Consider the following 13,587-nt stretch of genomic DNA (forward strand, 5'->3'; position numbering starts at 1 on the left):
AGGCTATGTTTGTCAGCTGGTCCAAAAGGCTTGGAGTTGTCAAAATGAGAAAGAGAGTGGGGCCTAAAATCATGCCCTGAAGAACTTCGCCGACAACATTCCATGGTTCAAAAAACATTTTGCTGCCATTATAGTTAAGAAGTAGGACCTATTACTTTTTGTCAATCAAGGAACTGTTTTCCCATTGAACTATTTTAGTTTGGATACCAACTCTGAATATTTTTGCCCAAAGGCGTCTGTTGAAACGCTATAAATTAGAACAAAATCGATTCAAGAAGCACCTTCTTGTCCAGAATTTGGCGATGATACTATAAGTTTGGATTAAGTTGGTGTCTACTGACTTTCTCGAAAGGCGGAAAGCTGCTGTGCCAACAATGTATTGTTGACCAGAAGATGTTCAAGGATTTCAGCGTTTATAGTATATTCTATGGTTTTTGCTACAGCAGATGTAAGATTTTTAACCAACAATTCTCAACTTTGTCGTCTTACTTTTTTTTGAAAATTGATGTAATGTTACAGTTTTTTTCCGGTCTAGAGGTAAAGTTTTTGAGTTGAGGGAATTTCAATTATGTAAGAGTTGAGAGTTTAGATTTCACTCGTAAGTTCTATCAGGAATCTTGGGTGAAAATTATCTAACCCTGCTATGTTGTTAGCATTTATTTTTTCAAGTCTCTTCTTGGCAGTCTTGAGAGATATCTTTATAGGTGGCATAAATTTTGGTATATCCGAAGTTCAATTTTTACAGCGGGGACGATTAAATAGATTCCGACACCGTGCCGATTCATCGGCAGCACACCACTGATGAAAGACGTGACGGCATGGAGAAAAACAGCAGTATCACGCTGGCGTGCCACCGTACCTTTGGGTAAGGTAGCGCACCGACGGTCTGTCTATATTTATTCTTATGTTATTGCTGTGATTTGTTGATTTCGGTGTGTTAACCAAGGTAGCATATTAAGAAACTTTGTAAAAGTCTATTGATGAAATGGAAGCTAGAAGCGGGAATACGAGCTTCTAGACAGAGTAGGATGTAACGTATTTGAGGGGGATGATTGGCCTAGGCCCTCAAGAGATTTCATGAGGTCAGAGGCAAAGCTATAGTGATGTTTATAGCAAAAGAACCACAAGGTTGCAATGTATTATCATACATTATTTTTTTATTAGAGGCACTTTATATGAAAGAGGTGGTCATATAAACTTCAAACCGGTTTCCTTCGATTGAAAAATCAGAAGTTGTAGTTCCCTTTTAAGATTCAATTTTGAGGCAGCCATTTTTTTCAAAATAGTAGCAAAATTCTTATAACTATGCCTCCGGATTTGAAGTCTCTCCAGCTCTCAGCGCAAAGGATGTAAGTTTTGCAGGTTGCCTATTGTTAAACATAGAAGTGGTGGTCGTGTAAGTGTTGGAGGTGGCTCTTTCTATAGGAAATTAAAAATTATAGTTCTCTTTTTAAGAGTCAAAAGTGATCGCAGGGCAGCAAGCCTCCTCCCCCTCTCACTGCCCTTTTCCCCTAAATACATCAGATCAAAATTTTGATATAGTCATTTGTTCAAAATAGTCTAAAGATCATATAACTATGGCTCTAGGGTGGAAAACACCAACCAGCCTCAGGGTCAAGAGAAATAATTTATCCAAGCTGCCTATTGTTATCATATAATGTTTTTATGGAAGGGGTGGCTGTATAAACATTGGAGGTGGCTCATTCTATTGGAAATTGAAAATTCTAGTTCTCTTTTTAAGAGTCAAAAGTGATTGGAGGGCAACCAGCCCTCCTACTATGCCCTTTTTTCCTATATAAATCCGATCAAAATTTTGAATAAGCCATTTCATTCGAAATAGTCCAAAGATCAAATAACTACGCCTACAGAACAGAAAACACCCGCTAGCTCCCGGGGCAAGGGGCTTAAGTTATTAAATCTGCCTGTTTTTAGCATACAGGGTTTTTATGGATTGGGTGTCCGTATAAACTTTGGAGATGGCTCATTCGATCGGAAATAGAAAGTTCTAGTTATCCTTTTAAGAATAAAAACGATTGGAGGACTACCATTCCCCCCCCCCATCTCGTACTCCTTTTTCTCAAATACATCTGATCAAAGCTTTGTTCGAGATAGCCTAAAAGTCAAATAACTATGCCTCTGTGCTAGACATCCCACCCCCAAGACAAGGACTGTAAGTTTTGCAAGTTGCCCGTTGGTATACAAGCGTTTTTTTTTTATTGGAAAAGAGGTTATGTTTTATAATCTCATTTGCTTTAGTCCTCTTGATTTCTTGTAAGACAACACCCCCAGCCTATAGCGAGGGCCAAATTTAAACTTTTGACTCCTGTAGGCCCAAGCGTTTTTTCTGCTCCATTTGCGAGATTTTGCAAGATTTTCGAGTTTTTGTAAATTTAGGGATAGTGGAAGCACTAAACAGAATTCTTGTTTTGTTTTAAAATCACTTTACTCTAAATACGCAGCACGGCAGCGGAGTGCATCTGGTCTTTTGGTAATTAATCGCATCAGTCCAGTTTTTGGTAAGATTATCACCCAGTGATAATTTATTACGCCCCTTGGTATTTTTGCCCATAGGCCCGGGCCTAGTGGGCCTACTGGTAAATCCTGGCCTGATCCGTGGCAAGGATTTGAGCTATCCAAGCTGCCCATTGTTAACATATAACATTTTTATAGGAGGGTTGGTCGTATAAACTTTGAAGGAAGCTCATTCCCTTGGAAATTGGAAGTTCTAAATATCTTTTAAAAGTGTTAAAAATGGTCGGAGGGCAATCAGCTCCCCTCTCTCTTATGCTCTTTTCCCAAATATAACCGGTCAAAACTTTGAGATAGTGATTATTATCATAATAATCAAAAGGTCAAATAACTACGCTTCCGGGATGAACTCCCCAGCCCCCAGGGATAAAAGTTGTAAGTTATGAATATTGCTCATTGTTAACATTTAAGGTTTTTATTGTACAAGAAGTTTTGTTTGATTTTCTCAATTGCGGCAGTTCTCTTGATTTCTTGTAGCATAGCCTTATAATTTACTAGAATTAGGTTGTAGCAATAAAAAAATTTCTGTTTTACACATCTTATTTTGCTTTTATACATCCGTTAAGATTGATTATTCGTTTTCAAAATTTAAATATTTTAATTCAAAAACCAACTTGAATTAGAATCAACTTGGTCTACTAAGACGAAAAACTCGTGAGCCGTGGCTAATTGGAGTAAATCCAAGACAAATAGTCTCAGTGAGAGGCAAATCTGACGTAAGTCTTTTTCAGAATTGTTTAAGAATGATGTCATTTCATTTCGACTAGGTTAGATGTAAAGTAAATAGGCATGAAGCAAGGATAATTCAAATAGTCTAACAATTTTATAAGCCATTTGAAAGCTATGAGGCAAATGAATTACAATCAACTTGGTGTGATGAAAACCTGAGAGCCATGGCTAATTGGAGTAAAGCGAATACAAGTAGTCTCAGTGAGGGGCAAAGCTGACAAAACTATATTATTTTAATGGACATGCGATTTAAGGTGCTTCAAAGGTAATTCCCATTTTCCAGAATTGTATAAAAATGAAGTGATTTCACTTGTTGGTAGATAGTCTATCATACATCTTAGGACAGAAGTAACGTAGATAGGCATGGGCTAAGTGTAATTTAAATACTCTATTTGTTCTATGAGCCATTTGAAGGCAAGTGGAGACCCCAAATTAAAGGTTTACAAAGATTTATGACTAACTATGTTCATAGTAATTGCAGGCAATTGGGGAACTGAGATTGTTCATATTATTTTAGCTTCGCCTACTGGGAAATTCACTGGAATCGCTATGGGGGTGACCGAAAATTTTGGATTGACTTATGACGGACAATGTCCACTTGTTTTACTGCTAATGCTGCTCATTAAAAAAATTGTACTCAGTGGTTACAGTTGTAACTTTCAGTTAAATCTTACTATTTTAAAAATAACTTGAATGCGAATCAATTTGTTGTTTTATTTTGAATAGTTTGCAGTTGGAACAACATGTAAAAATAAACATAGAAAGAACATAAAAAAGAAATATCCGTTTAGTGAATGAAATTCGAAAAAAAGTTTTTGGTTCTGTCGTGGTGCACTGGGTCTTATCTCAGCCTGGTAATATGGGACCCAAAGTTTAAACCCACCTGTACCAACATACTGCAAGGACAAAACAAGGACCTTGGTAGTCAAGAGGCTCCCTTAATTTGGCCCTAAATATGTGCGTAATTTGACTGGAAAGATTTTCTTAGCGCAAATGTGGAAAGAAGAAGAAGACATAAATTTAAATAATGGCAAATTCTGCTGAATTAGTTGAAGTGAAGGTAAACTCATTTTATCGTCAGATAACCGCTAAAGGTTTTAAAATTTTTCTGGGTGAAGGTTTAGAATAGTGGCTCTTTGGGAGAAGGCCTGATGGAACAAAAAGAGAGACACTTTTAAGTTGCTAATTTTATGGTCTTGTTAACATTTTGACTATCCATCCCCAGCCCCCTATTAATGCAGTTCTCCATTAAATAAAACTCAGTCATGTGGGTAAAATTTGGAGTTGTAAATTGGGATTGATTCAAAAAAGTTTTATGATATAGAAGAAAACATGATGATTTGATGAATAAGAACATCTTGCAAATTAGGCTAGGTATAAGGTAAAAATTTCATTGTTGTAGTCTTTTGTTTATTTTTTTGTTTTATTCCTGGGCCTACATATAGGACCATCAGGGAGAGAAGATGGTATAGGGGGCATTTTCAGAAAACCCATCCATTATATTTAGGAATTGCATAAAAATGAGAAATCAGATTGTAAGCCAGTAAAATTCTAGTTAATTGACTTCTTGCTATCTCGGAAAGGGTCTAGGTTAGGAAAATGAAACTTTCAGGGATGAATTCACAGAATAAAGTATGTCCTGGCAAGGTATTTTGAAGCAGCTATATCCACTCCTTCTTCCTCTAGAGGACCCTGATATTTGCCTACGTGACAGGTCTATACCTATTGAAATTTTGACAAAACAACATTTTACCTTAATTTTCAGTTACCAGTTGCTTTTTCTCTTCCTTTAGTTCTGAAAATGCAATTCCTGTTATTTGAGTAGAATTTTGAGCCATATCAGTGTTTTTTTTTTTCAAAATTTAGGAAATGTATTTGCATATCTTTAAAACCTTATAAAATGGAATTGAGCTAAGTTATGAAGCTGAAAACAATTTTGTTATACTTCAATTAAACAGAAGATCTATTTTGCAAGGTTTTACTTTTATAACACACATATTTTAAAGGTCATCAAAGATCAGGGCCCTCTAAAGAGAGAAGGAGTAGAGGTAGTTGCTTCAAAGGACATTTTGACAAAACAACATTTTACCTTAATTTTCAGTTACCAGTTGCTTTTTCTCTGCCTTTAGTTCTCAAAATGCAATTCCTGTTATTTGAGCAGAATTCTGAGCCATGGAATGGAGCCATTCAATGGAATTTGAAAACTATTCAAAAATAGCTTTAAATGTGGATAATAATAGAAGGAGACGTGATAATCTGATTAATAGAAAGATTGTTTTCTATGTTGTGATTTACTTGAGAAATAGATCTACTGTTGAAATGAGATATAGAATCTTCTAAGATCTTCAGAATCTACAGAATCTTAGAATCTTCTAAGCCCTAAAATAAGGAAAGGTCAGACCTAGTAACTTGATAACACCTTAACAGGGTAGAATTTAGACCCTTGATAATGTCTATTATATCTAAGGTTAGGATAACTGTCTAGATTTATGAAGGATAGCCTACATTTGGATTAAAATATTTTTCTGAGATTAGGTACTGGAGATATTACCCTACTCACTAATGTTTATAATACATATATATTGCTTTAATTAACTCCCTCCCCTGAATGGGTTAATATGCAGCCCACAATTTGGATATAGTTTTCTAGAATAACATACCACTTTTCTTCCTTCTGATTGATAAGTGGTCACTAAAAAACAATAAAAAAGAAAATTCATTCAATTGAAATTATAGTTTGAGTGTTTAGACTGAATTATGTATTTATCCACCAGGAGGGAGAGTGAAGCAACATATTTTTAATTATGAGATAAATACTTATTATGATTGTATTAATATAGTTTTTAGAATTTCTTGTCACTATTTTTAAGAAGTATAAAATAAGTTTTGCTTTAAGTACTCAAAATAAAATGTGTTAAAGAAGTGGTTTGTATTTTTGGAAAGAGCATAAAAAGGTGCATTAATGGTGTGCCCACCTTCCACCTAGTTAAGTGATGGAAAACACTATTTTTTTCTGATGCTTCCTCAGAAGACTTAATGGTAATGTTTTAACTAGTAATTGCAAGGGTCCATTAGGTGCCACCCACGCCTTTTAGCCCTCAAACATACCCGGCAAGCAATACATCTAGTGACAACCAATGGTAAAACCAAACTGTCCTGTATATATGTAAATAGTGATTATCCATGCATGAACTATGACATGAATATCAAGTCAATGTTACCTGGCAATATCTACAGGTTTTTCAACTTTAGTCACTAGAAGATGCAATCAGAGTTTATATATAGGTACAGCCCTGGGCATATGGAGAGGAGTAGTAGCCTCCCCCTAGAAAAAGCAGTTAAAAAAGGTAGATGGCTCCAAAAGCTGTTAATAAAAGGTAGCTGGTTGAAAAAGCTGGAAATGAACAGAAATGTCCAATTTCAGTTCCAATACCAATATTGAAACCATGACAGGTGCAAAATTTGTGTTTCTTTAGCACTGAAAATTGCTGCCTAGCTCACACAATTGGGCAATTTTAGCACTTCAGGAACTATCTGTTGTGGCAACCCTGTACACATTACTACCTCATGTTGTATCAAGTAAATCTGATGAAAAGAAGCAGCCTAAGTGTTTAACAAGTTTGACATTGTTGTCTAATCAATGAATATCTGGAAATTTTTCAGAAGGGTAAGTATGGCTACCCCCCCCCCCAGACAAGAAGCTAAATACACCCATGGGTATAGTAATTGCTAAGACCAGGAGATGAATTCTCAAAACTGCTTTAAGACAATCACAACTTAGCCAAGGCTACTGATTCCTCTCATTCCTAAAGGCTTTTTGGTGTACTTTATCTGATGGATGGATATACAACCCACTTTATACATTACCATTGCATTTTAAGATAGCAAATATAAATTGCTAACATCTTGAACAGCAAACACTGCTTGATTAGCAACAAAAAAGTAGTGATAGGCTATTATAAACTATACTAGGAATATACAAAGTGGGTTTCATGTTATTGTTCTGTCAGGATAGAGATAAAGTGAAGAAATGTACCCTTAGGAATTAGGTAAGTATTTTCATCAAATGGTAGCCTAGTCTTTGCAATTATCCTGCTCTGAAAAAATTTCTGTAATAGTAACATTCTTGCTTCAGTACATTTTGAGAATTGTGTTTAGTCATGTGGATTTTCACTGAGAGTTTGTTTTATCAGACAGAACCTAAAAAATAAGCGAAGTTTGAACTCCTGTTGCTATTCAATCCAGTGAGTAGCCTATTTAATATGTCATTTATAAAATATTTGTAGTAAGATTGTAGTCTATTGGGTCTTCTAAACAAAACTCTAATAACAAGCAAAGACAATTATTCCTCAATTCTCATTCTTCCCAAACATAATAGTTGTCATCATTGTAATGTTTCCTATCTTTCTATTTCAATAGTTTATTGGAGACCTGAACAACTACAAACAAAAGTGATAATAAGCATAAGCAAGCAAAGCTGGGTGTAAACATAATTAAAATAAGCAAAATGTTTCATCATCTTTCTTTTCATGATTTATTTTTGTTTTGACTTCAAATGCTTGCCAGACTGATTTGGACAATTAATGTTGAGGTTCAACCAGATGACTGGCTTCATGACACAAAGCAAGGTGGTGGTATGGGTCTGTGATGTGCTGGTGAGTTGCTATGTGGTGCCACCAGCTGCAGTGATGTCCTGTTCCCCTTGCTGATTTGTGATAGTTAAAGGACTGCTGCCTGGTTGACTGTAAAGACTGGCATTGCCCATCAGAGTTGGCAAGGGGTTTGGGAGTATGGCTTGTGGTTGGGGTGGGTTGTGTAGGAGCTTGAACTTGCACTGATGCACTACTCCTGTTGCCTTCTGCAAAAAGCTTTATTGAGATTTGTTTTTCTGGTGGAAATGCTTGAAATGATTGCCCCATGGGTGGTATGGAGTCAGCTGTCTCCTGTTTTGTCTGAAGGTGCCTCTGCTTTCAAGGGAGAGGTTGTAGGATCAAGAGGCTTTATTGTATTTTTCCTTGATGGTTGCTTTTTCCCATTTAGAGCCCTCAGAAAGTTTTACCCATACTTTCCGGGTCAAGCTTTGTTACTGCCCTTGATCCTTGATTGTATGCAATTTTCTGCTTCAGCTGAGCTTTCCTTCTGGATTCCATAAATGTTGAGCTATATACCAGTTTGGGGTGTAGGGCTTGTGGTAGAACTGGTAATGCAGAGCACAGCTGTCTGCTCATCAACAGTTGAGCTGGTGAGTATGCTCTGTCAACTGGGGTGCTCTGGAATTCTATTAACATCATCAATGGGTCTTTCCTGCTATCCAGTGCCTTTGCCATTATGTGCTTGGCTGTTTGGACAACCTTCTCGCTGAGGCCATTTGCCTTTGGGTATTTTGGACTTGATGATCTCATGTTTTCAATGTTCCAGCTTGATGTAAACGTTTTGAATTCTTGTGATGAAAACTGCAGACTATTATCAGTTGTCACCTTTTCCAGGACACCATGGCATGCAAAATGCACCTTCAGTTTGCTGATTACCTGGAATGAGGTGGTTGATGTCAACTTGTCAATCTCAAACCATTGGCTGTAGTAGTCTCTGTTGATAAGGTATTCTTGAACTCTAAATATGAACAGATCTGCTTCAACATTCTGAAAAGGGTATGAAGGTATTTCAATGTTAATTAGGTGATCTTTTTGCCTGTTTTGGAACTTGCAGACTATCACAGGCATTGATCATTTTCTCAGTATCTCCAGTGATATTTGGCCAAAACATGACAGTTCTGGCTCTCTCCTTTGTTTTTACAATTCCCAAGTGTGACAGGGGGAGTTACCTTAGCATTTCTGACCTCAGTGCTTTGGGAATGATAACCCTTTCCCCTCTGAGAATGAGCCCATGGTTCGTGACCAACTCATCTCTGTAGTTTCAGTAGGGGGTAGTTGAGATGGGGCATCTTTTTGGTTTTCAGGCCACCTATTTTCTATGACTTGCATTAATATGCTCAGTTCCTCATCTTGGAGCGACTCCTGTCGCATATGCTCCATTCTCTTTTCTGTGATTGGTATCTGTTTGAGGAAAGTGTGTATGGCTAGTTCTTCCTCACTCTCAGCTTCCTTATCCATATTGGGGAGGTGCAAACAGGAGAATGTATCTGCCACAGGTATTTCTTTTCCTGGTCTGTAGTGGAATGTCAGGTCATCAGGCTGGATGGCTAACATCATATGCTGTAGTCTTGGTGGGGTGCAGTTTATTGCCTTGCTAAGGATAGCTTCCAGGGGTTTGTGGTCTGTTGTAACATAGACTTTCTGACCAAACAAGTATTGATGAAAGTGCTTGTAGGCAAACGTTATGGCCAACAACTCTTTCTCTATCTGAGAGTATTGTCTCTCAGTCTCACTGAGTGACCTTGAGACAAACGCCACTTTGGCTCCATCTGCTACAAGCTGGGCATCAACTCAATGCTGGGAGGCATCAGTTACTACTTCTGTTAATTTGGCATGCTGATGAAAGTAGGACAGGCTCTTACAAATCTAGCCCTGGATTGTTTTTCAGGCAGCTTCATGTATACCATCCCATTTCCAAACATTAGCTTTCATCAAATTTCGAAGTGGCTGGTTTGATGTGGACAAATTAGGTATGTATCAGGATAAGTAGTTATACATTCCCAATAATATACGTAGCTCCTCTTTGCTTTTTGGGGCTGGTATTTCTTGTATAGTTCTAATTTATTGAGATCTGGCTTTATTCCTTCTTCTGTCAAGATATGTCCAAAATAGGGTATGCTTGCAGTATCAAATATGCGCTTGTCTGTGTTAAATTTCAAGCCTTTTTCTTTGGCTCTTAGAAAGACCTCTGCTAACTTCCTGTCATGCTCCTTGTTTGTGGCACCCATGCCAGTAATGTTGTCAATAATTAGCCGTAAATCCATTCCTTCAAATGCTTCTTCCATTTTCTTTGATACTCTCTTGGTCTGAAACTAGACAAAAGGGATATTGCTACCAGTGATATCAGCCAAATACAGTGTTGAATGTGGTCAACTCAGATGATACTTCATCCAAGACCATTGACCAATAACCACTCCTTGGATCAACTTTGAAAAATTTCCAGGCCACTTCACATTTTACTGCTATGTCTTTGAAAAGTGGAACTGGATGATGGGATCTCTTGATCCAGTGGTTTAGATTTACTGGATCCAGACATATTCTTGGGGAACCATCACCCTTTTTGATCAGTACAATAGAATTTACCCACTCTGTGGGCTGATTGGTTTTTTCTATCACTCCTAGTGCTTCTTGGCGTTCCAGTTCCTGTTTAAATTTTGGATGCAGTGCAAATGGCACACGTTTTGGTGGCTGGACAGTTGTACTGCCCCTTCCTTAAGGTGTATGTGGCAGGTACCTGGGAGCCAAGGTTCAGTTTCTCACTTGTTTGTCTGCTTAGGATAGGTTCTTTATCTGTTTCTATCTGTTTCAACATAGAAAACAGGATTCTGGGGATGCTGCTTTTTATGCTGTAGCATTAGATTAATGGTTCCAACAACCTTCAACTGTCCTCCACTATAGCTTGTCAGAATGTCCTTAGTCTTGGTCATTTGCGGAGGAGTCCCCTTGAGATTGAGAAAATCTGCTGTAGGCAACACATTCACCTCTGCTCCTATATCTATCTTGACTTCAATGTCAATGTTATATGGGTAAATCTTATTGCTATGAAGGGTTTCTCTGGAGCTGCTGCAGATAAACTGTCAATAGCTTCAATGGAGAATTCTTCTCCTTCATCATCTCCTGCAGTCTCTACTTCATGCAAGTTTTTGCTCCTTCATACTTTTGCAAAATGATTAGGCTTATGGCATTTCGTGCATGTCTTTCCCTTTTCTGGGCACCTGTGCTCACGTGAATATCAACAACCACACGAATAGCACGGTGATGTTTTAGTCTTTACTCTCCTCACTGCTTCTATTTCTTTTTTCATGTAAGGTGGCTTCCCTGCTAAGTTCATTTGTTCCTGGGTCTCCTGAACTGTTTCGATAGCTCTACTAATCTGGATGGCTTGTGCTAATTTCAATGTCCAACCTTCACTCAAGAGCATTTCTCTTATCCGATCGTTCCTTACCCCAAGCACTAGTCTGTCATGAATCATGTCATCTGCAGTGTCACCGAAATTGCAGTCAAGTGCTAGTAGCTTTAGCTCTATGGTGTATTCCTCCTCGGTTTCAGCTTCTTTTTGATTCCCTTTCTGGAATATAAATCTTCCAAATCAGATTCGCAATTGGTTGAACATGCTCATTGAACTTGTCCATCTACACTCGGATTTTATTGTTTTTTTCAGCTGTGAGATTCTAAATGTTAAAGATGTCACGACCTTTCTCGCCCACCCAAATGAGCAGGTACAAACATTTAATAGCTTCCGTCTTTCCACTCAGTGGTCCAGAGAACATGAGTTCGCAATGCTGCTTGAACCTCTTCCTTGCTACCTTCAGGCTTGGTGAAGACCAGTCTATTGTTGGGTGTGGCGTGCTCTCCATGATCCCACTTCTGACACCATGTAGCGCTTCCTATCTTGCCTATTTCAACAGTTTATTGGAGACCCAAACACCTACAAACAAAAGTGACAATAAGTATAAGCAAGCAAAGAACTATAGCAAGCGAAGCTGGGTGTAAACATAATTAAAATAAGCAAAACATTTCAATCATGGCAATGCATCCTATCCTCCCTCAATAGGGTCAGATACAGACATAGGCTCCTTTTTAAGCATCAAAAGTGATTGTAGGCAAACTAGCCCCTCCCCAAGCACTATTTTATCTAAATGCATCCAATCAAAATTTTCAGATAGCCATTTTGTTAAGAATAGTTCAAAGATCAGATAACAGATCTTCAAAGCCAACATAACCCTTGCAGCCCAGGGGCAAGTGTTATAAGTTATGCCCCAGGGGTATTTAAAGTTTTATGGAAGGGGTGGGTGTTTTAACTTCAGAGGGGGCTCATTTGGTTGAAGATTGAAAGTCAAAAATTTGTTTAGCAAAAATTATCTTAAAAAAAAAATTATCAAAAAAAGACTCACCCCCCATGCCTCTTTTCCCAAAATACATCTGATAAAAAATTTTTATATAGTCATTTTGTTCAATATAGTCTAAAGGACAAATAAACAAATTTTTCGGGTCAACAGATCTCACCAGAGCATGGGGGAAAGGTTGTAAGTTATACCCTGTGGGCATATATGGTTTTTATGGAAGATATGGTTGTATAAACTTCAGAGGGGGTTCATTTGATTGGAAATTGAAAGTTCTAGTCCCCTTTTAAGAGTAAAAAACAATTGGAGGATGTCTAGACCACCCCCCACATACACATCCTTTTTTCCAGAAATACTTTTGATCAAAATTTTGAGATATGCATTTTGTTCAAAATATTCCAAAGGTCAGAAAATAAAAATTTCAGGTTAACGCCACCCCAAGCTGGGGAAGGGTTGTTGTTTATACCCTAGGGCATGTATGGTTTTCATGGAAGAGGCAGTTGTATGAACCTCAGAAGGGGCTCAAATTATTAGAAATTGGAAGTTCTAGTTTCCTTTTTAAGAGTCAAAAGTACCCAGAGAGTAACTAGCCTCTCCCCGTGCCCTCTTTTCCCCAAATAAATCTTATCACAGTTTTGAAATATTCCTTTTGTTCAATATAGACCAAAGATCATATATGAAAAACTCCAGGGTTTACACCATCCCCAGAACCTAGGGGCAATTGTCATAAGTTATGTCCAGGGGCCTACAGTTTTTTTTTTGGAAATAGTGGTCCTATAAACTTCAGAGGGGGCTCATTGAATTGGAAATTGGAAGTTCTAGCTCGCTTTTAAGATTCAAAAGGAATTAGAGGCCAACTAGACCCCCCCGCCCATGCTCGCTTTTCCCCAAATGCATTCAATCGAAAGTATTAGATAGCCATTTTGTTCAAAATAGACCAAATATCTTATAACAAAAACTCTGGGGTTGACACAACTCCCCAAGCTTGGGGCCAAGTGTTGTAGGTTGTGCCCCAGGAGTAGGTTCGTTAAAGTGTTGGTCCTATAAACTTTGGAGGGAGCTCATTCAATTGAAAATTCAAATTTCTAGTTCACTTTTAAGAGTCCAAAGGGACTGGAGGGGAACTAGCCCCCCCTCTTTGCTCTCTTTTCCTCAAGTGCATCCAATCAAAATCTAAGTATATTATAACAAAATTGACCAAAGATCCTATAACGAAAACTCCGGGTTTGACACACCCCTCAGAGCCCGAGGGCAAGTGTTGTAGGTCATGCCCTGGTGGTATATATGGTTTTTATGGCACTTGGTATTAACCAAGTGACATATAGCAATCGCAA

At 37.9% G+C, this 13,587-nt stretch overlaps 1 protein-coding gene across 1 annotated transcript in view; it reads left to right on the plus strand.

Annotated features, from left to right (window-relative positions):
* Positions 1–4,221: 4,221 nt before the first annotated feature.
* The window catches only part of LOC136026031 (nuclear pore complex protein Nup214-like), an 89,924-nt gene continuing 80,558 nt past the window's right edge, over positions 4,222–13,587 (plus strand). Inside the window, exon 1 of the mRNA XM_065702188.1 lies at positions 4,222–4,318. Coding sequence (XP_065558260.1) covers positions 4,286–4,318 — 33 coding nt within the window. The 5' untranslated portion in view covers positions 4,222–4,285. The remainder of the gene's footprint in view (positions 4,319–13,587) is intronic.

Source organism: Artemia franciscana, chromosome 4, assembly GCF_032884065.1.
Source record: "Artemia franciscana chromosome 4, ASM3288406v1, whole genome shotgun sequence".
NCBI classification, from domain to species: Eukaryota; Metazoa; Arthropoda; class Branchiopoda; order Anostraca; family Artemiidae; genus Artemia; species Artemia franciscana.